General features: G+C 36.1%; 2 protein-coding genes across 5 annotated transcripts; one reads left to right on the plus strand and one right to left on the minus strand.

Moving 5' to 3' along the window:
• The first annotated feature begins 6 nt into the window (after nucleotides 1-6).
• Nucleotides 7-25,582, plus strand: Stol (voltage-dependent calcium channel subunit stolid). Of its 3 annotated transcripts, none has more exons than XM_076311019.1 (24): nucleotides 7-832; nucleotides 896-1,054; nucleotides 4,300-4,381; nucleotides 4,578-4,688; nucleotides 5,554-5,776; nucleotides 7,382-7,513; nucleotides 8,167-8,769; nucleotides 9,205-9,341; nucleotides 9,682-9,762; nucleotides 10,060-10,140; nucleotides 10,231-10,305; nucleotides 10,417-10,431; nucleotides 10,542-10,649; nucleotides 10,898-10,969; nucleotides 11,670-11,811; nucleotides 12,078-12,299; nucleotides 12,611-12,704; nucleotides 16,640-16,744; nucleotides 17,263-17,375; nucleotides 17,727-17,863; nucleotides 18,177-18,346; nucleotides 18,727-18,932; nucleotides 19,113-19,422; nucleotides 19,960-25,582. In XM_076311019.1, the coding sequence occupies exons 2-24, from the start codon at nucleotides 957-959 to the stop codon at nucleotides 20,252-20,254; spliced, it is 3,612 nt and encodes a 1,203-aa protein (XP_076167134.1). In that variant the 5' UTR covers nucleotides 7-832; nucleotides 896-956; the 3' UTR covers nucleotides 20,255-25,582. The 3 variants fall into 3 exon arrangements, with proteins under 3 accessions (XP_076167134.1, XP_076167135.1, XP_076167136.1); XM_076311020.1 differs by having other exon boundaries at nucleotides 7-167; XM_076311021.1 differs by lacking the exons at nucleotides 18,727-18,932; nucleotides 19,113-19,422; nucleotides 19,960-25,582 and having other exon boundaries at nucleotides 18,182-18,331.
• On the minus strand, nucleotides 18,635-27,930 carry LOC143146590 (leucine-rich repeat-containing protein 23). 2 transcript variants are annotated; one of them, XM_076311022.1, is made up of 3 exons: nucleotides 27,531-27,930; nucleotides 26,238-26,974; nucleotides 18,635-19,308 (listed from the first exon to the last, which is right to left on the minus strand). In XM_076311022.1, the coding sequence occupies exons 1-2, from the start codon at nucleotides 27,918-27,920 to the stop codon at nucleotides 26,360-26,362; spliced, it is 1,005 nt and encodes a 334-aa protein (XP_076167137.1). In that variant the 5' UTR covers nucleotides 27,921-27,930; the 3' UTR covers nucleotides 18,635-19,308; nucleotides 26,238-26,359. The 2 variants fall into 2 exon arrangements, 1 of the variants encoding a protein (XP_076167137.1); XR_012992000.1 differs by lacking the exons at nucleotides 26,238-26,974; nucleotides 27,531-27,930 and adding an exon at nucleotides 24,386-24,844.
• Between the last annotated feature and the right edge of the window lie 27 nt (nucleotides 27,931-27,957).

Here is a 27,957-nt window from a genome sequence, read left to right on the forward strand (position 1 = left end):
CGCGCGACAAGTCGGTAAACGGTGGTGCAATAGTGAATCGCACAAGCGAATCGTGTTGAAACCCAACGAACGATGCTTTATTTCTGCGAGAAACTGAAGAAAATATACGTTCGGTTCGAAAGTATACGATAATCGTCAGGGACGCCGTTCTATCCGGCAAGGGTTAGGTGGTGTAACGTCAAATAGTACTTTTTCTCTGTTTGTCTCTTGGCCGGTTAATCGTTCGATCCTTCGGGCGATCGGTCGGTCAGGGGTGTACATATTCGTGTATGTACTCGCGTACAGATTCAAGATCTTGATTCTGAAATGACTCAAACGCTAGATGAGCTCGTGTCGTATTCTGAAAAACGTCCGCGGAAGAAGACCGCGCGTTGGAGGTGAATTATTGCGTGTTTCTAAGCTCACGCCGACTGTCTGTCTCTTTCGTGTTTCTCCGTACGCGTCGTAACCGTCGTTGTAGACCAGTTGCAATCCCGTCGACAACGCGTTTGAGTAACGGCTTAGATTTCGAAGACGGAGGATCGAACCGTAAGGAAACGGAAGCGTGTGTAACACTCGAAATGGAAGAGAGTTTTTATTTCATTGACCGAGCTACGATATACAGCGTGTCGCAAAAATAATCTGATATTTCTTGTACGAAGAATAAAACGATGAAAGAAGGCGGAGAATGAAACGCGAAAGCTTCTATGTACCAGCGTATACAAGTGTTAAAACAAAGTTGTGTTCCCTGTCGAGTATTTACGGATAAACAAGATTCCATCGGAACTGTAAATTCACGCATATAACGTTGATTCGCGTGTTCCGGCCGATCGATCGCTGCTACGAGGGAGCGGTAAGACTAATACTTTTCGAGAATTCGCCTCGTACTAACAAACGTGTACGTTTCCCTTAAAAGATTGGTTCGTACGTTTCATCACTCGCTCACACTTCGGCTGCCGATCGATAGCGCCGAAATAATGTTTCTGTCCGTCGAAAAGCTCTTGCGGCACGGTGTGTTATTGCTGTTATGGATCAGGTCAAGTTACCAACAAGAAGAAGACATACCCCACAACGAGTGAGTATCTTGTTTTTTTATTTTTCATCGAACGATCGCTATCACTTGGCGTAGATATCTCCGTAAAATCGTGCCGCGTCTAAGGAAAACAAAGAGATTTCACGCGTAGTTGTTCGTTCGAGGGGCGTGGATGAGGCTGTAAAATGTTTGTACAGAAAATTGGACATATCAAAAACTATCGCGTCCCTATTTTTTGTGCGAACTTGAGGAGAATCAATGGTGTCGTTTCGATTATAATTGAATTAAAAAAAAACAGTTTATTAATTCATTTCGAATGGAAATTGAAAGGATTCGACGATTAAAGCGATGCAACGACAGCGTGTGGCAGCGTTGTTGGCTACTAGAGCCGAGAACGAATTGTAATTTTTTTCACCCATAGCGCGTTACGCGAGTGGGAGGGGCATAAAAGGATCGAAGCGTACTACGTGTAAGTACTTGCGTGCGTACAACCCGGTACGTCAGGATACTCAGTTTTATTTCATTATCTCGACGATTCTTTGTAAGAACATTGGAAAAAGGAACAAAAAGTATATTTCTCGACGATTCGAGGTGAAACAAAACGAGAATGGAAAGAACGCAGGCGCGTGTGGAAGTTACGCGTACGTACACAGTCGATTAACGAGGATCAGGATCGACGTGTGTGCGTACGTAGCTGCGTGCGTGCGCACGTGAGCACGCATGTGTGCACGTACATACATGCGAAATGCATCAATGGTGCTCATTTACATGTATACGATACCACGTATAGATACAGCTGACAGAAACAATCGTTGACGTCGGTTTGAGCGACGTTAAGCAGCGTTGGTCGTGTTTGTCGCGTTAGACGAAATTTTCGACGAATTGGAACGTGCGCGACGTTCGGCGAGCCGACATTGAAAAGTTGTCGAAACATCGTACGTTTTAGTTTCATTTTTCTCTATTCGTTGACCTTACCATGCTTTCGCCTACGACACGTTCACACGTTCAAGTAACGATTCACCTTTTCAATTTCGAAGTACCGTTCGCTGTCTCATCGGTCTTGTACAAGCCCTTTAATCCTACCCACAGTGGATCGTAGACGTTGAGACTGGGTCATTCGTGACCCGCCTAAGATGCCAAATTCTAAGCAGCCGTTTTTGGTGCCAAATTTTTCCTGCATTATGTTTTGTAGATTTTTCACTTACAGAAATGAAAAAAAAAATGTAACATCTGTTACAATAATGTTCGACGAATATTATAGTAATTATTTTTAATTTTTATAGGATTCGTGAATGGGTGACCCTCGTTCATTGGTTTTGAGTAATGTGACGACATTTTTGCAGCACACCTCACGCACATCGAATGATAAAATAATATTATAGAGTTTTACTTATTTTAGATCAGTGGTGCACAGCCTTTTTCGTTACGACTTCAGATAAAATACAATAATATTCTTTCGGTGATAAAAGAAATACTTCAATTTAAAATAATATCAAATTTATTAAAAAATATATATGTATGTATTCAAAGGATTATTAAAGTGTCCTATCTTCTATTAACTTCTTCGAATTGGAGAATTATTCGAAGGTCGATAGGGTATAGTAGATATTGTTGAAAGAAAAATCAGTCCCGGGTTAAGGGGAATGTGGACAATGTGAGTCAATTTTGTTTGACGCGAGCTTTACGAAGTTTGACTAAAGCGTCTGACCCAATACGGGTCGTAACTCCTTTTTGAACCGATCTTCCTTTCTCCACATACTGACTGTGTAACATTCGGCTTTGAGAGACTTGCAGCAGAGTATGTAAAATAATTTGGGTTTTTCTCTTTCGATCAATTCCTTGTTTTGCTTTAATATGTATTTACAATTAAAAAACTGTATTATACGAAATACCCGGATAAGCGTTAGAATCATATCATTCTAATATGTTATCACATCGTCTGGTTTAAATTACTAACGAAGCAAATCAGATTACAATTACAACAATTATTATAATTGTCATCCTTTTATTTAGAACAATTTTTGAATTTGTGTATAATTTTAATTTTTGGACCGGATAAATACGATGAATGGGCCGGACTTTGCGCACCTATGTTTTAAATAAATAATATTATAACAATTACCGCTTTTAAGCGACAATTTTTACTAATGTAAATTAGTATACCGGTCATAACCGATGATAATGAGATCTTAACCTAACTCGGACTATATTTGAGCCATTTTCAATTGGGTTTTTCGGAATGTATAATTAAATATGTGCTTGGTTTTATTTTTACCGAGAAGACTTTGCCGATCTATCAATAATGCTTTTATTAAGATATAATGAAAAATATTAAGGCTTTTGTGTTGCATTAGTAGTAGCACAGTGATACGTGTGTAACATTGCTTCGAATTATCGACCAACGGGCGCATGTAATGCGAGACTCGTTTGATGTTGCTCTATCTCACTCACTCTCAGTGTATCCCATTCACTTTTCTCGTCGGACGGTCACACGATGCTGGGACCTAACTCAGCTCGAGAAAGCATAATCCGCTCTCAAATGAATGAACAGTGGTCCTAATTTTGTTCCTCTAAAGTGTAATTATAAGTTTAAAAAGATTTCATATTTCCTTTGAGAGTTTTTTTTTTTTTTTTTTATAGTTATTTAGGTAATTTATTAAGTAATTTTTTGATGTCATAATTATTTGGGTTTCCTTTTTATCGTGCAACAATTAAACTACGTCTAAAACTATAATAGTTTATGTATGCCTAGAGGTTCGTGTATGGCAAAAGTTGTTTATGTAAGATTTAACAAAAATGAATATGCAGAGACTCGCTAGTATATTGGTAAAATAAACATGAAAAACACTTCTCCGTGGACTGCAGTAATGAAACTTCCGTTTGCCTGAAATAAAATTAATTATTCCTCTCAAATTTTATATTTGTGAAATACGAGAAAGAAAATTCATCACTATGCGTTTAGTCGAAGTGTAATATCCTTGTTTTACTTTTTTTTCATTCCTCTTTCCTACAATTTTACATTTTTAATGGTATTTTAGTTGGATACACATTATTTATTTAGATCGTCTTTCTAATAAACAATCTGAGACCAGAGGTGAATGTACTATGTCTGTGGAACCGTACATCGTTAAAAATGAAATATTTAATTGTTAAGTAATGCATCTGTAATTTTACATTATCATAATATGTTACTCAGAACTTTACAATCGTTGACTATAACAGTTAAAGAAACAAGCAAGACGTGTAATCTCGTGTGTCAATAAATACATCATAGCTTTGGTTTACAGAGTGAAAAACTGGGCCTTGAAATTTGGCGTGGACCTATGGGAGTTCGGCAAACAGGTGACGAAAATGGGCGAGATACAACGGGTAAGGTTTAATTATTCACTAATCATTAATATGCTTGAGCATTGTATTTTTTTTTAAACACCTATTTTGACACAGATTTCGAAATTTCTCCATTTTACTCATTTCGCGAGAACATTTCTATTCGATCGAACGTAGAAAATCGTGTCAATATTAATTGGAAAATTGTATCGATCAGTCGTTTATGTTTTGTATCCAGAAATACCACGATATGGAGGCTGAGGTCGTTAGAAAGGACGGCTTGGTCCTGGTGCGGGAAATGGCAGCGGAAGTGAAGAATATGCTGGACTTTAAGATGAACGCTGTTATGGTAAGAAACAGGAACTGCAAAAAGCCGAGACTCGTACCGAAACACAAAATACACTATTTATGCGTGAGAGCTGGGTTTAGACCACACCAGCGTTGCTCAAGCAGGGTCTCGCGAGACCACTAAGGGTTCCCCCCACTCTCTACGTAAAACACACATAAGTTGCGCGTAGCGTCTGTCAGCTTCTTTACAACGTAGCCTCTCGCCTGTCGTGGTTGCCTCCTTAAAGTCGCGCGATGCTCCTGACGACGTATCTATACTTTGGAGGATAGTTGGAAGGGGAAACAGGCGCATGGGGCCTGGACAGCGCTAGCCAATACGCTGCGCGCTCTCCCCACCACTTCTGATTCGTTCCTGTCCCACGAAAGCGAGAGCGCGTGAGTGGGACTAGTAACGAGCGAGGAACGATATCGGTTGGACTGTTCTCTACTTAAACCTTGGAAAAGTTTATAAAAATAATTGAATCTCTCCCGTAATTAAACTCTTTATTCTAACGTTTCGAGACTTGACGAATTAGTGATCTATTCTCTGGTGGAAAATATATGATACAACTGAGTAATAAAACGTATAGAAAAAATCTTAGATATCGAAGATAGTTTTGCAAAAGTTCCCTAATTCACACCGTTACGAAGTTTCTTAAATCGTACCTTTCACGAAACATTGTATAAAAATTTATAATAAATTAATTCGTTTCTGGCGAAATACTTGGCAGTGATAAGTGTGTTGAAGATCATATTACATTTTACAATAATAGTTGCGAGCAGGAATTGGTAAAAGTAGGAAATATAAAATACAATGTTATAAGTGATACGATTTCGGTAATTTTCAATCTCATCGATACCGGAACACAAACAATGGACGGTTACAGAGATTAGTGGAGAGCGCCGAGCAAGCAGCCGTATCTGCGCCTAGGGACGGAAACGTATCGCCAAAATATTATGCCTCTCAACGACTGGACCCATTTTCCGGAGATGGAAAACCAGCGAACGGTCAAGATACTTTTCTCGCCTCCAATCGACATTTCGACCACCTGGCTGTGAACGTTACACTCTCGACGGTTCTAATGCCTGCTGGAGTTAAAGACGCTGCCTGTGAGTATTTTATGGAAAAAGACAGATTACTCTTGTGTTAAGAGGTTGGAAAATAGATTAGGTACTCTCTTCGTCAACTCGAAGTGATTCCACTTAATTGACCATAACTTTTACACGAATTTAGATTTATTAATCAAATATGGTATATTTGTAGCTCAATGTGTGTACTTTTAGATAGTGTACGAAAATTTTACAAAATTACGTACTCGTCTTTGAGAATAATTTTTAGGAACTACTTTATTTTTTAATCCATCGAATAATTTCTTGCGATTTCTGTCCAGTTTGGAACCTCAAAAATTGAATGGTATTAAAGATTTTTTTGTCGGAAAATTGTGAGACATATCAATCTCAAACTTTGTAAATATGTCTGTGTATTCTTTGACGAAGTATAGGAATTTTTTCGAGTACGAATAATTCATTTTTTTTTTAAGTAATACACGATCATGTTTGGAGTGTATGCAAAAAAATTTTATTTCGAGATATATGCAAAGAGGAACAAAATTCGTGATGCAATCGGGGCTGGGGTGATTCTTTGTTTAAAAAATAATCGCAAATGTGAGAAACAGTATTTTGATTTGAGTCTTCATTCTTTGAGAAAATCGATTCTGAATTTTCATCTGGTACGCATGCGATCGAGTATGATTTGGCTACAGTGTTTGACCATTACTCGTTATTTCTACTTGCAGTTGCAAACATTAATAATGGTACGATGGTATCTGTTTTTCGTTGGTCGTGCTAGCCTCCAATTAGTCAAAGCGAATTAAAGCAGATAATATCACTCTCGGTGTTTCGAACAGTAGTTCTCAACCCTGTTATGCTCATGATGTAATGTAAAAAAATATTTTTAATTTTTTTAGGGTCATGGGATAATTTAATCGTAAATTATTGTAGCAATGATTAACGACAAAAGAAAGATAACAAATACAAAATTTGTAAATCTCTTGTCAAACAATTGTGGCACAGCGGTTGGTTTAGAAATACAAACGCAAGTAGAAATATCGAGCAATGGTCAAACAGGCCAAGCTAGACGTACTTAACCTCTTTACGATTTTCAATATGTTTATGCATTAAGAACGAGTATCTATCTTGACGGAATGACAAAGTAATAGACTATCGTACGATAAATTGTTATTAGAATTTTATAATTTTATAATCACTCTACGTTTAAAATTCTTTGCCCTATAACTTTTTTGACCTCGTTAAAAGTTTTGGGATCGTCCCAAATAAGAGCGATATAACAAAAATTAATACTTTTTGTTATTTATTATTGCATTTTGATTAGAGTTCAAAATCAGCCAAATTCGAATTATTTTTAATCACAATTAGTCTATAGAAACTATTTAAATAACGTATAATTAAAAATAGTCCGAATGAGGTTGTGTTTGGATATATTTTCATTGTGAAAATTTCATCAATCAGTTGATAATATTTTTATGAAGATGTGACGGACAATTTTTCAATTATTATCTTCTTCGAGTAAACTGTCGATTTTGTTACTTGAAAGCGGGATTATTGTACTACTTTCCTATGTAAATAAATAATCACGTCTATATCCCCCTGGAAGATGTTCTGAAAATTTATAATAATTCCCTTTTTATTATTCAGATCGCGAGGTAGCAGCCGGCGTCCAATGGAGTGAATACTTGGATTTATTGTTTGTAAATAATTACGAAAGCGATCCATCACTATCCTGGCAATACTATGGAGCGACTTCCGGATTTTTACGACGTTTCCCTGGTACGTTATTTTCAGATCGAGAGACGCACATTTTGTACTCTACTATACCAGAAAAATATATGTCAAATCTCAATGTTTCAGTCATGTTTGAATTCCTCAAGTTTGGTCGAATTGGGTACAATTGCACAAGAAATAAATGTCTTTTTCTTTTTTTTAACTTAAAAATAGGAAAATAAATTATAATTGCAATGAAAGTAAATTATAAAATCTTGCAAAAAAAGTAGTCATCGGAAACAATCGTTATAAAAAAAGAAATTTGAATTTTTTTAAATTCAAAGGTGGTATTGCACACTGTTTACTTTCAAGATGTCTGAAGATAACCTCATAGTTAAAGATGTTTGACAATAATAAATAGCTCGATATGGATACTGTCCGTCATTGAGAAAAAGGCTGACGAGAATTTACATCCCCACTCTAGTGTGCAATCTATTACCTCTTCTACTATCACGCACATTATCGCTATTGGCCATTGTCGATCTTCATTACTATTCTCGGCCAATAGAAAATCACAACTGTGAACCAGAGTAAGGATGTAAACACCCATTAGCTGTCTTCTCGTAGACAGATAGTACTTTCTTAGACTTTAATACCGCAAACCTTACTTGTTATCAGTTTTTTTCTCCAACCTAAAATTTTCATTTTTTTGATCGTAGCAATTTCTTGGCCACCGATCGAGGACCGAGGATCAGGCGGAAGTAGAGGCGCGAACAGAGACGTTCGTGACGTGTACGATTTTCGAATCTCGAACTGGTTCGTCGGAGCTGCAAACAGTCCAAAGGATTTAGCTATATTGGTGGACAACGAGTGCTACGCTTCCGAGAGGAATAGACGTTTAGCAATAAGCACCACTAAAACCATCCTCGACACTCTAGGTCCAGACGATTACGTTAATGTTTATCGCTACGGGGATACCGCGGAAGAGATCGTTCAATGCTTCAAGGACAGTCTGGTACAAGCATCACCGGAGAACATACGGGAGCTGAAAATCGCTGCGAGCACCATGAAGCACGAAGAAATGCCCGCGAACATATCCGCCGCACTCGCAACAGCTTTCGAAATTCTTCACAGATATAATAGAACGGGTCAAGGAAGTCAATGTAACCAGGCGATTATGTTGATCACAGCCGATAATGCTGGTTTACCAACTGAGGTGATCAAGCGATACAATTGGCCCCACATGCCTGTTCGTATCTTCACGTATCTCATTGGGGGCGACAAAAGCCCGGAATTGCGCAACACAGCCTGTGCTAACAAAGGTCTTGTTATGCGTTTAACTTCTGATCGTTTTTCTTTTTTCAAGTGCTTTCCTTGCATGTTGTTTCTTAGCTTTTGTAGAATTGAGCATACAATGTACAGAATGTGTCAATCGAAACGTTGCAAACTGTATTCTCAAAATCTAACGAAAGTATCAATTTCATTACTGGTATAGTTAATTAGATATCTTTCTATGGGGTTACATAAAAAATAAAGTAACGGGAATTTTCTTGCAACTAAGGAAGGTTTAAAAAGAACAAGTGCATTGGTTATTCCTTTAGTATTATCAAAATTGGCACACCCTGTATATTGCTTGTCATATTTAAAAACCAAATGATCAAATATGCTCTTTCAACAAGCAAAATTCATTCTTTTATAAATTCAATAATACGATAATACGAGCTGTCATATTTATATTCTTCTCTTTCATTTAATAGGATTTTATGCAAGAATTACCGATACAGAAGAAATCAAAAGCAAAGTTTTCGAGTACGTGATGGTGCTTGCTCGACCGATGGTACTGTATCAACACGACCATCCTATTCATTGGAGTCCAGTTTACATCGGTGGCAAGGTATACGAATCGAGTGTGATTTTTTTGCATTTTCTTTTGGGGTTTCAAAAATACGCTTTTAAAATTGTAAATCAAAGTACAAAAAATTGCTGAAAATATAAGCGTTTGAATAGTGCTTAGCAAAACTTGAAATGCATTTTTTACGAATTGATATTTCATAAACTATTCAATCAATCGGCTTGAAAGTTTGGATACATACAAAATAAATATTTAGTTTTTCCTCGAACTAAGATTATCTTAGTGTGTTAACAACTTTTTTTATAATGCTAAAACAAGTGGTAGAGTTTTTAGCAAAATTCTTTCTCATTATGGTAACAAAGTTCTTCATTGTTCTTTCCAGAGTGGTAGATACGGCAAAGAAAACGTTGGCCAACTAATGACTTCGGTTACAGCGCCAATTTTGGATCGTCGTAATTACACGGTAACGTCCTGTTTACCTTTCATTTTGGTTATTCGATATTTATTAAAGCGTAAAGTTCTTAATACAAACAGGAAAAAAAAATACGCACAAAAACGTACAATTGTGAATAGTTTTAAATTGATTATTTTTGGGAATATTTTAAGAACTACAGGATTCTTATTACAAGACAGAATTACTCTTCATTGTTCAAAGCTAATGTCCTCTATAATTAAAGTTGATTAGTAATACTCATCCGATAAGACTGATCTGTAACAATTAAAGGCTTTATGTATTTTATCTTCTAAATCTCTCATACAGGTGAAAACGGCCAACTTGTTAGGTATCGTCGGTACTGATGTACCTGTAGAAGAAATCCAGAAACTCGTTCCCCCCTACAAGGTACATTATTAAGAACTTGCAGTAGATTTATCAACAGTTGTTAAATCAGATTGTAGATTACTATCAATCTCGATTTTTATCAATTTGCAGTTAGGTGTCAACGGATATTCTTTTATCGTCGACAACAATGGTCGTGTTCTGTATCATCCGGACTTGCGACCTCTGGTGAGTAACTTTCGAGAAACGCTTCCAACGGGAAGTTCACTTCGAAACGACTTCCGTTAAGCTCATCGTCTGAATGTTCATTGACACCGTTGTTTGTTTTTATTGACGCAGCCAGGGAACGCAGACGTAAGTAGATATAAACTGTAAAAGTAACAAGGACGATGATGACCTTGTTGTTTAAATTTTAGCGCTAAGTTTCTGTCAGTTATGATATAGATGTTCTTTGCTGTTCACAGTACGAAGAAACACTAAAGCCTATGTATGTCGGCGTAGATTTATCGGAAGTCGAACTTGCCGAATACGATGGTCCGTTGCATCCGTTGAACAATTCCCTTCTCTTAGACGTAAGTCTCTGAGTATAGTTCAACAAGTTTAATAGTATAGGTAGTAATGACCCTAAGTGTGAGAAGAATGAGTGATGGATATGAGACCAGGTGATTGAATTATTCCAAAGGATAGCTATCATTTTTAATATATTTTTCAAATTGATAGCCCTTATATGTAAAACTTGTTGACTAAGTAGGTTTCATGTATAATACACTATATCCACGACGACGCATGTGTTTTCTAAATTTCTCTTTTCTGCTTTTAGCTGAGGCACGATATGATTGATCAAAAAGAAGGAGAAACCGATTTCGCGATCAAAATCCATTACGATGATATGGTGAGTAAAGTAAACTTAAAATCAAAATCACACAACTGAGAAATTCATCGTAACCCATTCATATCTATATTTAAATACATTACCATTTACAAGTTTCCGGTTATTTAACCGAAATATTGTCACTCTTTGCACTATTGTAACTTTGTAAAAAATAATCATACTATAATGTTCGTGGGGTCATTTTAAAGGTTGAACCTTCTACTTTCGTGCCCTTCAGTTGGATCCCCCTGAAAATCTGCTTACACCAGAAAGCAATTGAAAAAGTGAAGGTGGTTTCCTAAATAAAAATTAGAAAACTTCAAACTGCTCCCATTTCTTTAAAAAATTTTGTACGCATCTAAGTCACCATAAATTTGAAGATTGAAGTCTTCCCTTTACAAAGACTCCCTTAAAGTTGATATACAATTTTTTTTTTTTTCACCAAAAGCGTCGTTTGATGTCGATGGAGTAATTATCTAAATATCTAAAATAGTAATTAAAATCAATCTTTATAACTTTCTTATGGTTTAAGTGACATTTTATGTTAAAAATTGCTAATTTGAATACTTATCACATTTATGCGTTGTTATTGCACATTTCACAAGTCTTCACATTCACACAAAATTTACCACATACCCTTCCCTCCTGTTATCTAACTATATGAATATTATTTAACACAATGACATTTCTTTTTTTTCGGTCTATATTGGCACGGACATAGAGAAGGGTTACCATTAGACGGCACAATTACTTTCATGAGCCGATTGAAGGAACGCCATTTTCTTTGGGATTAGCGTTACCCGAAGGTTATGGCATGTTCGAACTACTGGCCGAACAGGAAATCAAACATGCTATAATAAATGGTAAGTTGCATTTAAGATCATGCATTATTAGAATCCGATCATCTCACTGAATTTCGTTTAAACAAAACCACGTGATTATGGTATTAGTATCGAAACGGTTATATTTAAAATAAATGTTAAAAATTTGGCCCTATACAAGTATAATACAATAGAATTTTCATCGAAAATTAATATATGGTTACGTTTACAAGAAATGCACGAATGAACGTAATACAGGTATATCGTTATCGTTTTTACAATAAAACATATTTTTCTTTTTCATTCAGTGACCGAGTACTTTAAAGGAAGTAATTGGAAAGTGCATCCAGATTGGGTATACTGCGAATATTATTCGGCTTCCGAAAAATGGTTTTCCACCCCGGAAGAACGCGTTCTGCATTTTTTGGCACGAACGCGGAGACCAGGGTGGAAATGGATGTCTTTGAGACCAAAGAGTCCAAGCTCGCATCATAAACAAGCGAGCAAGCCTGACAAAGATTCTTATTACTGTAAGTAAACTCTGACGTATTATTTCGTATACAGCATGTCCCAAAGTTGAACGATCAAACTTTGACAGTATATTCTATGAATAGAAATAAGAAAAAAATATTCTACAAACATGGATTGGAAGACATGCAAAACTTAAGACGCAATATATTTCATAAATTAATATAATAATAAATAAGTTCGACACCTTACTGTCGAAAGGTACTGTGATGACTACCGAATATGCACACAAAGTTGTATTGTTTAACTTTAAAACACCCTGTACCTACCACCTCAAGAATGACCGTATCAGACAAAGTTCTTTATTTTTCAGGCGATAAAAGATTAGTGCAGTCTCTCGTGTTGGATGCCTTGGTCACCGACGGTTTCGACAAAAGAGGTGCGATGCGCAAAGAGGAGAAACTAAGGTAAGCGGCACGTAAGCGGAACTCGCGGATGCATGTCCTTCACGCGTGGACACTTATAGTGGAGATATCGACAACGCACTGCAACGCACAAGCACGCGATTTTCTCACGCACCGATTATCGAATTAATGTATCTCTTATCAGATATCGTAAAACCGTTGCCTCTACTTTTCCCTTGCCGTTGTCTCGCATAGTCGTGTCGCGAACGAAATCGATCGTCGTGATTCAACGGGCTGAATATTAACGGACGAAGGAAACAGGACGACGCGGGCTTTGAGAGACGAAGACACGACATCGTCTACAAGAACTGAAGCGAGGAACCAGAAATGAAAGAAGAAAACGATAACAGGAACGAAAACATCAACATTACCGATTTTCTGTTATTTCGTGGTATACTATAATTCCCACTTACAAGAATACGAATTGGTCCCGCTAGTTTTCATATATCCGGGAAAGGTAGCGATTTTTCTTCAATTATCGAAGCCAAAGTTCGCATATGTGTACACTAGCATCAAATAACTTGTCCATACTACTACAATACACTAGAGTCATCACTCTTGCGCATTTAATCGCATTCTACCAATTAAAAGTTATGGCGAGTCTATGCATCTGTAGTTGTATAGACAAGTTTATTTGGTCCTCACCTTATATATACCATTAGACAAGGAGAGTAAATGGAAGAGTGAGCGATCATTATCTGACGTGGATCGAGTCATTCACTAACGAATATAAACATTTTTATATCGTTTATTGTATGTTCATGAGAATTTTACCAACAAATTGGCAATATTATCTCAACGATTATAAGTCCAAACATGGTCCCATTCGGACTAATTTTAATTGTATGCAATTAGAAAGTTTTCAGAAATAACAGATATAACGTATAACTAAAAATAATCTGAATAAGATTGTGTTTGTATTCATTTTTATCGGAAAAACATAGTTTCTGACAATATTCTCACGAAGATGCAATAACAAACATAAAAATTAATAAATGATAATAAATAATGGTCATGAATACTTTCTTCTAAATTGCGTAATAAATGTGTTGCTTGTTCACTTGCATCGAATAACCAAATGTAACGTTGTGGATGACTCCATTCCATCTATTATATTATACGAGGAAAAATTGTTTCTTATAAGCGGGAGTTACTGTATCTATAACAGATAGAAATCCAAAAGATCAAGATACGCGATTTTCTGCGAGCGACCAGTTAGACAGTTAACTTTGAACTTGTCCCAGTAAGCACAATGAAGACAAACACAAAATTCGAGTGAGCATGCGAAGAAAAAGAAAGCAAAACCCAGAAGCCGAGAAATATATTTGTCAGCAATGAAAACTATACTGATTCTAAACCATGGTGAAGGAAATAAGGGTTGATACTACGTTGGTAAGGTAGAGTACTTTGTCGGCAAAGTAGTAAACATCCAAATCATGTTAAATTGAACGTGTACCTAACTCTAACTACGTTAGGACATCCTTTATCGACAGTGTGCTCTGTTTTATCGACTATTTAGAATCTGTACAGTATCATTACTTTCATCCGTATTCTGGTTTTGCAATTTTGCATGGCTAGAATATTACTTTTTTAGTATTAAAACCATGTATGCTACAAAAAATGTTTAAACTCGACAAGTTGCAACAAGTCCGTAACCGGTCTCTGGCAGAACAAATGCGAAACTTAGTACAACGTGCAAATTACAAACACGTGCATACACAGTACTATGATACAATGGTATGTTCGTATTGCACCGTTGCTCACGTTTAAACGCGACACGCACTATGCGCAACGGTTAATTTCTTTCATTTAAAATGTTACCTTTTATTGCATATTTTTATTACATTTTACATTGTGTGTCTTCGCCGCCAGCCCTATAGCCATACTGATGGCTGTACTGCACAGGTAATCCATTATGCACAATTATTTGTATAAGCGCACTCGTCGATATTTTGCACGGTGATTCCTTTAAAAGTATTGCTTTCACTGTACGTTTCACGAAAACCCGAAGATGTAACCGAATCCCGACAGCCCTTTCGCCTCTATCTTTCTGCTTCTCTTGGTTAACGATCGTCGATTATTAATGTACACTGCGCGACAACTGTTTGAGTCCACCCCAATTTTATTATGGATAACGTAAAGTATAAGAGTTGTAAAAAGTGTACTGGCCTTCATTCATTGCTCGCAATATTACAGGTTGAGACAGAAAATTTGGGGAAGATAGCCGCGGATATGATTTTTTATAGCTGATGGTCTATTGAATTTTCGTATGAAAGAGGGTGACAACTGTTTTGGGCCCAGTACAGAAAATCGCCTATAATCATCAAACAGCGAAGAGGACTAAGAGATTACTCTTTTACATGTACCTTTTCGTAATGGTAGTGAGTATTTTTATTGTTTACATTTATAATTTAAAATATTCTATTTGGAATACTGTCATGTAAATTTTTAATTATATTTGTAGGAATTTCTCTCTGTGCTGTATTGTGCGTATAAATTAATTCCACACTAGTATTATATTCGTGTCTACAACACAATGATACACTTCTTTGATTATCCATCGCCAACAAATTTTCTTTTATTTGTTTAAGTCAGGAAATAGTGATGGCCAATCAAAAAAATATGCACTTTCTGTTGTGAACCATTCTTGAATTGTTCTTGCAGTATGTATAACTGCATGATCATATTGCAAAATTCAGTGTTGCCCTTTCATTATTGCCTGGATTTTTGGTTTTGTGTTTGAAACAAATCTTTATACTTACTGCCTATCCTGTCTATCTGTTACAGTGATGGTATTCACAGGACTATGATATTACTTCCCAAACTGTGACCAATCAGTATCAGTATCTTAATCATCTAAAGAAAATCTTTTTTCATCATAGAAAATGACATTTCCTCATCTTAATCTAATCTTCAGCTCATATAAAAACAGAAAATCCACATCAAATTTCTGCAGAGCATGTATCGTTGTTCAAGGTCACTGTTTCAAACATTTAAGTTAGAATTTGGTATCTAAACATACAAATTCCTGAACCATTATCTCTTAGAACATAATTTGTGACTACACCTTAGAGGTCCTAAATGACCTAGAACTGTAAGTCCTTATTTGTGTTCATCCTATAAGATATCTCTGTTAAGAGGTAGATAAAACAATATATTGGTTTATTTAAAAATAATTTTTTTCAATTTTTAAAAATAAATTAATTATTGAGGTGACTTGTTTTAAATGCTCCACTCTAAATACGAAATTTCAATGAATTATCTAATACAAGTAAAATACCGTAATAACGTGAATAGTAAATTGAAGCCTATACAATTTGTATAATGCTTGTACTTTATGATATTCATAATAAAATTGGGATGGACCCGGACAGTTGTCACGCAGTGTACCATTCGAATAAAAACTTACTCGAATAACGTTCAACTTTGGTGGAGAACAAGCTAAATGCGCGGCAAACTATTGGTCGTTGACTATGTACATAATGCAGTCTCGTGCATTTAGTTTGCACGCCACGAGCGTCTGTCCTTGAATGGCCGCACTGGCTTTCCGAAAACGTCGGGACAAGTTTTGTGTTGCCGAGTGTTACGTATACGTATAAAAAATGCATTTCGGTAAAAACTGCTGCATTAATCAAATTATTTATGATCATGTAATATTGCAGAGACGTGTCGAATATCGTAACGTTTGATTCTCAAGCAACAATAACAGAAATCGGAGAAGCAGTTTGGAATACGCGTTGTTTAATCGCCTTGTCAAATTTGTCGCCTATAGCAGATACACACGCGTACGTGTGTACATCGATACGCGGGGCTAATTATATGTATATATTCTTCGTAAAACAAGTCAAAGATCTCTTGAGTTCTTTCGTAACCGTTTCGCCTCGTTTCTTGTTAATCGATAGTAATTACATTCCATACAATGAGTTTTAAATTTGCAGTCAAGGCAAAAGCAGATTCGGCCTCACACGGACATTCATCGCAACAAGAAGCGGCCTCTTTCGTTGGCACGATCATCAACAAAATGAAGAAACCATCGACGAAGCGTAAATGTCAAACACTTGTCATTTAAAAATATTTAAGGATTTACTCACTTCGTAACGTTTATTTGCATACAAGGCCTTTAATCTTGATGTTTGGATCTTATTTAATGTAATTGTACAAAAAAGATAAAATAATTCTAGTTATAGTTTTTTTTATTGAGAGTTATGTTACTTTTATCATAAACAAAAATCTACTAGTAACTTAAAATAATAATAAATTATATGTGCATCATAATATAGAGTAGAAAATAGATAAAAAGAAGGTATAAAAATACATTTTAATTACATTAATTAAATGGTTAAAAGAAATACTGCTTTTCTGTGAAATGTCATTGCAAACAAAAACAGTAGTAATGATTCTTGTGTTGGTAGTAACAAAAAAGTTAAGAATCTAACCATTTGTTGCAGAAGAGTAGTCCTTTTTCAAATGCTCTGTACTTTTTACGATAACACGAGCAAAAATTTATTTGATTTAAAACAGCATAAATGTTAAAAACATCTAAATCTTATTATTTTTGTAGACCCTTCGCCCAGAAGTATGCTAGAGCTATGGAATCGTCTTGGTACAAACGTGCAGTGGATCAGCATTCGATAGAACCAGATAGTTTCGTTTTCAGCGTGCCCTTCAATGCTGGTATGTATATACCGGTACTTACATGTATAGGCGAGAGCTTAAAAAATTTGTCCTGGACAAAACTTGTTTGCTAAATTCTATTTGTCAGAATATTGGACGCCGAATTTGTAAACGTTTACGATTAAGCGAGGTCTATAAACAGTATCATTTATATGAAAATACAAAGGGTAATATAGAAGTTTTTAATTTAGCTTAAAATACAAAATATTAATATACGTTTTAACAAACGATTATTGTATACTATACCTCGAAACGTTTCAGGATTTTTTACCATATATTTGGAAAGTCATGTGTTACAAACTGTATACAGTTTCGTTATTCTTGCAAAAATAATTTTTGTATTGCCACCAGCTGAAAACCCCAACCCTTTAGTCACCGCCACACACGCGGTATTCATTGGAAAAGGACACAAAGCACCAGCTGCGGTCGTTGGACTTCAGTTTCAACACTCTTCGTTGGCTTCCCACTTTGTCAACATTACTTCTACGGTAGCGTATGTCGAACGTCGACTATTCGTTTTCAACATTTGCTTCCTTATATCATTTTCGAGCTTTTTGCTTTTCAACCTGTAAAAATGGGTGTATGTATGTATATAATGAACGTATGTATGTGCGTCTTTTAATATGGTTATCTCTTGCAGTTTTTTCATTTATATATAAATATATTTATTTGAGATGAATAAACTTTTTGTCTATCATCTCCAGAACAAGATTATCTTTCCTTGCTGTCTCGTCGTTTCATTGTGTTGCGCAATAGTTACGAGTTATTATTCCTTTTATTTATATTTTTTCATTTTTTTAGTGCAGTGGCACAAGCTGTAAAAAGAATTGCGCTTCCGAAGAACTGGACTGCTATATCTTGGATAATAATGGATTTATCATCATCAGCGAGCGTCACGAGCATACTGGAAAATTTTTTGGTGAAATTGATGGCACTATAATGGATTCCCTGGTTCAAGACAGAATTTATAGGTACGTGTTACTTTGTAACAGAACGAAATGTTTCCACCCTTTCCATTCAGTATTAATTGTATTGATCAAAAAAAGAATTTCACCTAAAAATATTAACACAGTAGAATCATAAAACACATTTATGCAACAAACTTAATTGAAAACTAATTAAAAAATACAAATATTACATGATGCTATATAGTAACATTTTATGAAGAAAAAGAAAACATTTTGAATTAAAAAAAAATTGTACACTGATTCCTCTTTTCATTTATTGAATATATAAAATCTAAATTAACGGTTCTGATTTTTACTTAAGCTCTACAACTCTATAAAATTCTATAAATGCTATATAGACGAAAAATATGAATTTGAACGGAAACACCGGTTGATCGTTTCAGAAAAGTAACCGTGACCGACTATCAGGGTACGTGCAGTCCGCAGGAGTCTCATCAATCGGCAGCACCAAGAACTGTTCCTGATGCTTTCGCAACGGTCATCACGATATTTGGAAATTTTCTTTGGAATATAGCGTTTGGGTTTAACTTGCAAAATTTGCGAGAAGTCGCTTTGGCGCTTGCCGGTGAACCTGTACGAACTGCGGACGGTGAGAGCACTATTATTTTTTCTATTATCCTCTCTTCGGTAAGGTACGATTTTTCATTTGAGGGTGATGATAAAACCTCTAATAGTTTAATTAACTTATTTATGCCTTGCGTTTTATGTATGTATAATATAGTTTATGTCGGATACAAAAGGCAGAGACTAACGTAATACGTAATTTCAGATGATTTGATTTTTACTGACACGGTCGAAGAAACGCACGATTTTGAACAGATTGGGGGTGTAGATTCAACCAACGAACCGTCCCTGGATGAAAACGATGCATTCCCCAGGCTTCCAGCAGTAGCTGCTGCTTCTCCTGCTTCTCCAGGGACAACACGAGCTACATCTGCATATTATCCACAAAGAAAGCTAAGAACCTGTGAAAAGAAAACGGACCTTTACATTCTGCAGCCGGAAAGGCTCAACACCAGCGGACAGAGTAATCCTTTAAAGGGAAAATTAACCAACTGTCATGTGACCGGATGCGAGAGGTACGTATAGATACATGTAACTCGATAACTGAGACAAGACTTCCGCGATGTAAGATCGCTGATCTAGCTTCATTTTTCATCAGCCGTCTCTTTGGATTTACAAGTGTAAAAATGTGTAAAACATTAAAAGCAGATACTCGATCTCTAAAATTTTTGAGTATTTACATCTAATGTTTTACACACAGTAATGTACATTCGTACTCTACAGGTACCTGTAGTGGAACAGATTGGTTTTTTTTTCTTATTAATTTCCATTTCAGTTCCTTGATTTTTGTTTAAGTTACACACTCTGCATCTTTTTTTAGGTTTTTATTTCTGATATTTCGTCCTTACATTATTATTTTGTTTATTTTCTGTAGATGACCTAAAGCTTAAGAATTAAAATCATAACTAAAGAACTTGGTTCAGACTGGGCTAAATTGCCATTCTTTCATTTACAATATTGGTAAACCTAATCTTCGTTAAAAAAATATATTTAACATTAAATAAACGATTGGCAACCAAAAAAAACATAATATACGTTTGTTGTGTTCGCAGACCATTTAGCGTGCAGAAGATACGCCACACGAATCTGATTCTATTGGTGGTGGACACTTTGTGTCCATGTGGAAGCAAACAGCTTAGCATCGAACCGATAGAGGCCCTCACCGAGCCAGGAGCCTGCACCGCGAGAAGAGAACGTCTGTACCGTCGAAGACCACCAAAATGCATAAACTATCACCCGGAGGAAATGGAGATTAAGCTTTGTGGCGACGCGAGTCGTCCTTGGAATTTCTCCTTCTCGTTATTCATCGCGATTATTTCCACCGTTCTTACGACGCTACTCGCGTGACTTCGCTCGGATTTACTGTACACACATTCGCAAATTATCTTTTTGAAATGAATTTAGCGTTGTCGTTTCTATGAAACAGTTATAAAAAAAAAAAAAAAAAAAATGGTATACTAGTTGATCGGTTTAATATACCTGTATTTGACGAAGATATGAGCAAATGAAGAGGCGCGAGTGGATGAGTGTTTGCGTGCGCGTGCGCACGCATCAGAGAGAGAGAAAGACAAAGTCAAACGCGTAAAAAATATATATATATATATGTATATGTATATACATATACACACATATATATATACTCATATGTGTATGTGTTTGCGTGCGAACATTCATTACACGCGTACACGTACATGCCATACGCACTCCATGTGTACGTAGATATTCACACACACGTTCACGCTACGTGGGCACGCGTGCGCATGCACGCAGACGTGTACATATACAAATACATATAATATTAATGTTGATCTATGATTACATATCTCATTATAAATTCTGTTGCGAGAAACTTGTGAATATTTCCTAATCGTATTACGTCGAATCTGATTCCTAACGACTGCCAGAGAGTAACGAGGAGACTACGTGTACTCGCGATACGCGTCGAAAAGTGGGAACGATGTACATACATGTATATCGAAACTTGACCATCTCGGCCGAGCCGAGATATTTGGTTATCCTTTTCGTCCAGACGTTGTGTCGAATCGAAACAAGCATCGTATTCGTTTCCAAGACGGTCGATATCGGTTAACAATTTCGTTGTTTCTATAGCTGTTCTGTTTTCTGGTAACTACTGGGTTGGACGAAAAGTCTTACTGTTTTTTGTTTCTTTCTTTCTTTTTTAAGACGTTGAAACTAACATCAAACGACAGAAAACGCAACCGATGTTCACATTTTTTATTCAAAGGATACGTTAAATGTTAAGTAATGTATGTCCATGAACGAAATTGAAACAGAACGTGATCCCGTTGCGCTTTGCAAACGCCAATCTACCGAAAGAAACGAGAAGACTCTTCGCCCAATCCAATAGTATACGATTCAACGACGAATAGTCTTAAAAATTGTAGTTCACGTAATTGTGACTTTGGCCGATTTTGCGTGCGCCGATCCGTCGTGTGTGTACATGTTGTTATACGTACATCTAAGACGATTAGTAAAAATCGCGGTAACAACGCTACGTACTAAATAGGAAACACACGTGACGTTGGAATGGTCTAATTCCCCAGGCGATAAAGCTTACAAAGCGATGTAACAAGTTCACAACATTTTCGCTCCCCGAATGGAGTTTACGCTTTAAAGTAATTAACGACGTACAACGGGCCTCGTCGGGCTATAGCGCCGTTAAAAGTATGGAAAATATCTTTTTTTCGTTGTTCCAAATTTCAAATCGTTTTCTTTTTTATTGCACACTGACTTCGAATAATCTTAACCATATCACTACGATGCAGCAGAGATGGGCAAAATTTTATTCGAATAATATACATAGAATAAGACCAATCTTCGGTCATATATTCGTAAACACTTTATTCGATTAAATAGTTAAATTGTTGTATAACTGAGAGTGATCAATTGATTGATTTTTATTTACCGAGTAACGTATAGAAAATTGTTTACGTTTTTATCTAGATAAGAAATTTATCCATCTCTGAGATTCCTTCCTTAGTACGCGATGCGCAAACTAGGTGCATATAACAGTACTACATTCTGTCGTTGATAACTCGTTAAGTTACACGTGATGGTGAATGTCACGGCATTTGTCTTCGTCGAAAACTGGCAATTGCTCTGTCATGACGTTCCTAATCAGTGTCACCATTTCAGTATTACGAAATCAACCAAAGGTTTGATTGTTTTGCTTGCGCAGTGAAAACTATAATACACGGTTGCATTGTAGCAACATTTTTTCAACAGTATTCTACTGCTCCTACGGAGATTTGTGTACTTTGTAATACGTTGTATACTTGTAAAAAAAACAGAACAGGGAAGAATAATTAATTGAAGGAACTATTTGGGTCTTTTCCAGCCCAGTTCGGTTGTTAGCGTCATCGACGCTCTTAAACATATCTGTGCTGAATCCATTTTCGGATTCGCAATACGTTTCTTCCATTTTCTGTTCATTTTTTTACTCTCTGTGTAAATAATCACGTTTACAATGCGAAGAGCCGTCAAAGTCACATCATTCTACACCATGATTAGGGTGGCAAATGTCTTGACATAAAACTGCGTGAAAATTCAGACCTGGGCAAATTTTATTTAAAAGGAAAATAAGAAATGACTATTTGAAATAAGATTTTAGTCTTTTATTTCTTGCGACATTATTTGATATAATGGGTAATTAAAATAAACTTTGAAATGATAGATATTTAAAATTGTCATCGTTTACATAACAAATAAATAATTATTCGCCTCATCTAAAAACCGATTCATCATTTGAAAATAGAAAGTTTATAACTTTGTAATGAAGCATTTTTGGCTTTATTTTTAACCATAGAGTATGGTGTTAGCAAAGTTTATACGCAAACCTGTAGGACATCCTATATTTGTACGATTTATATGAATCATTAGCATATTACGTATTTCAAATAATAAGTACGTATAATGACGCAGAGATATTTGTAATTTCATCTATTCAAAGATTTTCGCAACGTGAAAGTTATTTCCAAGAGTATTTCATTCTTTCAAACACGAAATAATTATCTTCAAAGTTATTCCGTGAAATAATATAATGTAAGTGATTTGAAAAATGAAATAACCGTGAAGTATAATAACATGTTATTTGAAATAGTATGTCAAATGTGCCCAGGTCTGCGTGAAATCGCCAGCAAGAAATATCACACCGTGATATTGACTTAAAAATGACGCAACTACTAATCAAAACAAGATACGCGAAACAGTAAGTGTAGTAATCCTCGCTTTTAAGGCGGAATATTTTCCTCGGATTCAAGGCAGCGAGTCATCCCTACCATTGTCTATGTTTTTTCAGTGCTAGAAACATTTCGATCCGAGCAACAGTTTCTCTAATAAAAAATGTTTTTATATTTTTTAGTACAACTTTGTGACAGAATTATCAATGGATTGATGAAGTTCTGATGAAAACGAGTTCATACTCCGTTTGAATTATTTTTAATTACGCGTAAAACGAAACATCTTTAAATTTCACAAGTGCACGTGCTTTCAAATAAGATCAATTTTAGACCCATTTTCATCGAAAAAACCTCGACAATCCATCGATAATATCTTTACAAAGAAATAATGAAAAATATAAAAAATTTTCATTGCTTTTTTGGTTGCGACGTCTATTGTTCTATCTCGCTTCATCTCACGCGTGACACAATCTCGACTTAAAATAAAATTGTCATTGTCAATCGCCATTTGTCCCAAATTCAAGATAGCGTAGCTTATTTTTCGTCTTGAAAATGGGGGTTACTGTACTATGCTCATTGATGATTCGTTAGTACGAATTGCAACATGGTAATGCACCCATTTTGCGTATTACCTGTCTAGGAAGCTACTGCAACTTCACTAGCAGCGATCGTGCATCTGCAGTAGAATGGAGAAGTTATTTCGAAGAGAGTCATACTTCAGATAGGATGTAGAGCGATCTAAAGAATACACGGGAGGTTCATTCGCAGTGGATTCAATTGCACAGATTTATCAAGTTTGCCTCGAATGGAAATTCATAGTAGGAACCTGCGAAATTTTCAATTTCATATCGGTCAAGCTGCATAATTTCTTTGAGCATGCAGTAACACGATAAAGCGTATCGCGCATTGTGTCGAGTCAGAAATGCAACTTTTGCTTCCAAGTGTTAAACCCAAGCCTGTTTGTCGAACGTGTTAATCGTTTTTTTTTTTTTTTATTTTTTTTTTTTTTTTTTTTTTTTTTATTTTACAAGATTATTAAACGCACCGTCGGAACAATTATCCGTACAACGTTCTACAATTCGAATTCTAAATTGCTGCTCACAGCTCTATGGAAACATATCTATTTTACAATGTGGAAAAGTCGAACTATAAATGGAGAATCGAGAATCGATGGAACATTGCGCGAAGCTTGGAGCAACGAAATACCGAATAGGAAGCAAAGTGTAACGTAATATCGATTTCTTTTTATTAAAAAATAAGAGAACGTATAACGTAATACCTTTACTAAAGAAATCAATTATAGTTCACGAAGATATTACGCGATACCACGCGTGGTCGGTGACGGACGGCGATGTATGTATGTAAGTGCCGCCATAACGTACGTATATTCCAAGTATGTTGCATTCGGTAAAATTATCGATGAATATTATGCGACAAAGATGTAGATCAGCGCTGTTCAAACCATATTTCACGACTCGTGAGTCATGAGACCTTTGGGGTTCTCCCACTCTTATCTGAAGGCGAGTCTAACCTACGTCCAAGCATGCCAGATTGCAGCACTTTCGTTGCTTGGTGGTAGAGATGTGGGGATACGACACAAACTCCGCGTTACACGATACACCCTGTACACGACGCCATAAACAAATCGTATACGCCATACATGTGGATGTGTAACGTGGACTTTGCATGTATCCCCACTTCTCTTCCTTCCAAGCAATCAAAATGCTGCAAGCTAGCATGTCGGTCTACGTTATACATAACTTCTATGAACTCCTTCGATTGAAATACTGGATCATTGTGGCCATCTCTTTAATTGTTTAGGAAAGAAACGGTTTGAAAGGGAAGCAGACGCGTGAGAGGTCTCTACGCTGGCTGGACTACACTGATGTATTCAATGATGGTAAACGAACGGTAATAGAAAATGAAATGTACGTGTATATACGGTATACGAATTACTGCGTACGCGTCAGTTCGTCTCTACCGTAAGCGCACGTATCGCAAAACGTCGCAGGCGTCGTAAAATTTAAGATGCTGCGTAGCCTAAGCAGACGCTATCGCGGAATATAAGAAACGAATTAAATTAAACTAAAGGTTATAATATTCTATTACTATGCATCTCGACGTTTGTTTACCTAATACAATAATTAGTACACCGTTTACGAATCTGCGATTAAAGCTGCAACGCTTTCGTTCGCCGCGGCTGCACGATGGGAGTTACGCGACGAAGCTATCGAAACAAAACTCAACCCAACAAAATCTAAGATTTACGAACGTTTTAGGTAAGAGAACGTCTTTTCGAAGAAGAGCACTTCTAGGTGCTGCCATGTCTTCCATTATTTGTATATCGATAATAATGTCGATTGTAAACGTAAAACACGCACCAGTATGCGCACACGTGTATGCATACGCATACGCGTATAGGTGTACACGTACCAAGCATGTTCCTTAGGTACGTGTACGCGTATATGACCGTTAGGTTATTAAACACTTAAAATTATGTAACTGAAATACGGCATAATATTATATAATAAAATCTAAATGCAACAATAAAACGCGTTTTATACTTTTTTGCGTGAACAAGACCACGTGATCACGTGATCTCACGACTGGTCCAGTGCATAGTGAGTCGAAATACAAAAAGTTTTGCATTAAGCAATTGTAAATGTTAAAGCCTTTAAATGAAAGTCTGCTATTGTACATAAATAGCAACTGATATAACTTTTATTGTATCTGTATTTGTTACTCGTATACTCTTCTTGTATCTTATTCATACTTTTTATTAACTTGATGCGTTTGGTGTAAACGCAATCGAATTAAACGCTTATGCACTATTTCAGCCCGCGTCTGCTGTGCTTTTAGTCTTTTCTGTAGGTAAAATAGAGATTTGAAAATTGTAGATAATATAGATCGGTAGTCTTTATATATATAAATGTTATATGACATTTAAAATCTTTATTCTTACAAGAATACTTCCTCTTCGAATTAGCGATATTAGCGTAAGGAACACAATCAATAAATATATGATAAAGAGAAATTCTACGTGTGTAGCAATCATAAGATTACCGACTGGGTATGTTAAGTCGATAACGTCGGTACTTATTTTATATACTTTTTCATCCGTAACCTTTTACCTTTCATCTCTTCAATGCCTGCATCATTTTAATGAGGTTAAGCACAACATTCATGTATGCGACAATTCACGTTTTTATTTCATTGGAAGTGTAACACTTTACTATGTAAATTCGTCACTTGTTCAAAGTTTAAAATCGAGATCGGTAAACTTGGTTCTATCAAGAATCATCTGTTTACGAAATTCCTTGGCTTCTTTCTTCTCGTGGTAAAGTACTGGGTCTTTGTCAAGCCGTATCAGATTAGGCAACATAGCCAAAACAATGTGCCTATACGTGCTTTCTTCGGCTATTTCTGTATCACCTAGAGCAGGATTCTCTAAAATAATCAATGTTTCCAATGCCGGTAAACATTTCAATTTCTCTAGTTCCGAGAGTTTTATAATCTTGTTGTTTCGAATATTTAAATATTTGAGCTTGCCACAACGCGAATCGAATCCGTCCAAATTCGATAGATTGTTGCTTCGTATATGCAAGATCTTTAAGTTCACCAAAATTTCCAGGCATTCCAATTTCTCAATTTGATTCTCTGCCAGATACAGACAAATTAACGCTGGAAAGAATATTCCGTTGGTCGTAACAAGCATGTTTCCACGTAGTTCGAGAGTTCTAAGATTCTCTAGTTCGTACGGATTCAATGTCACTTCTTTGATACTGTTGCCGTTTAATTCCAAACATTCTAGTAGTGGATGGGAGATACCCAACGTGTTTGTTAGTTTGTTTTTGTTTAAAGTAAGAACCTAAAATAAATAACATGAAGTTATTTGTAACTACTCAATTTTACTTAATTTCATATCAGAAATTTTAATACACAATTATAATTTTTGCGTAACTGATTATTTATTAACTCTCGTAATTCTGCAGATGAGCCGAAAATTTAACATGAAATTAGCTTAACGAAATTACTAGACTTTTGTTTTTTTAATATGCTTACAATTTACTTAGATTAGAAAAATTATTTCTCTGTGTAAAGTATTTAACACCATTTTTAATATAATATGAAATCTAATAATATGAAAAAACTTTACACATAGGTACACTGGTTGATACAAAACTTGTCCCCCTTGAATATTTTTTAATTATATTAAAATAGGAATACCGGGCCTTGTAATCTCTAGGGGCAGTACTGAGCCGGGTCACCATGCGCATGACAGTCGACAATAAGTAGTCTCCCGCACATTTATCTACACATTTAGTGAGACGAAAAACTGGCAGCAATGGTTTTACACATCGGGACAAGTTTCGTGCCCTTCACTGTAAATTATATTCAAATGTTTAAAGAATCTCATTGTTGACCTGAAGATATGGCATTGGTTCTATTTCCGCGGAGGACACTTGATTGTTGTCAGCTCGGAGCATCAGAAGATACGTCATCTTCGAAAGGACGCGGAGAGCGTCAATGGTTAGTCTGTTTCCAGAAACGTCGATGTAAAGGACGTACTTGAACATCGGTATGATTTGAATGTCCGTCAGATTCTTGTTAGAGGCGTTTAGACCCAAATAAGCATAACCCAGGCCGGAATCACATTTACCCAGTGTATGAAGGCAGTCTCCAGCTTCTTCAAAAGTCAGAATTCGTGTCGTGTCCTCGGAAAGATATGAGGAGGTTGTCGATAAGTGTTTGTTGCTCGAGTATTCTTCGAACTCGCCTTCCTCTTCCTCGTATTTTTCAATTTCCTCTTCCATGAATCTTCTGTGCTGTTATAGAAAATTGGCTTTTCAA

The sequence above is a fragment of the Ptiloglossa arizonensis genome, chromosome 5 (genome assembly GCF_051014685.1).
Source record: "Ptiloglossa arizonensis isolate GNS036 chromosome 5, iyPtiAriz1_principal, whole genome shotgun sequence".
Lineage (NCBI taxonomy): Eukaryota > Metazoa > Arthropoda > Insecta > Hymenoptera > Colletidae > Ptiloglossa > Ptiloglossa arizonensis.

Excerpts from the sequence above, each read along its gene's own strand:
- LOC143146590 (XM_076311022.1), bottom strand. The coding sequence starts at position 27,920 with ATGGAAGAGGAAATTGAAAAATACGAGGAAGAGGAAGGCGAGTTCGAA. Across the intron at positions 26,975-27,530 it reads AACCAATGCCATATCTTCAG|GTTCTTACTTTAAACAAAAA; the intron begins GTCAACAATGAG and ends TATTTATTTTAG.
- Stol (XM_076311019.1), top strand. The coding sequence starts at position 957 with ATGTTTCTGTCCGTCGAAAAGCTCTTGCGGCACGGTGTGTTATTGCTG. Across the intron at positions 12,705-16,639 it reads CGCAAAGAGGAGAAACTAAG|TCAAGGCAAAAGCAGATTCG; the intron begins GTAAGCGGCACG and ends TTAAATTTGCAG. Across the intron at positions 17,864-18,176 it reads TTGTCAACATTACTTCTACG|TGCAGTGGCACAAGCTGTAA; the intron begins GTAGCGTATGTC and ends TCATTTTTTTAG.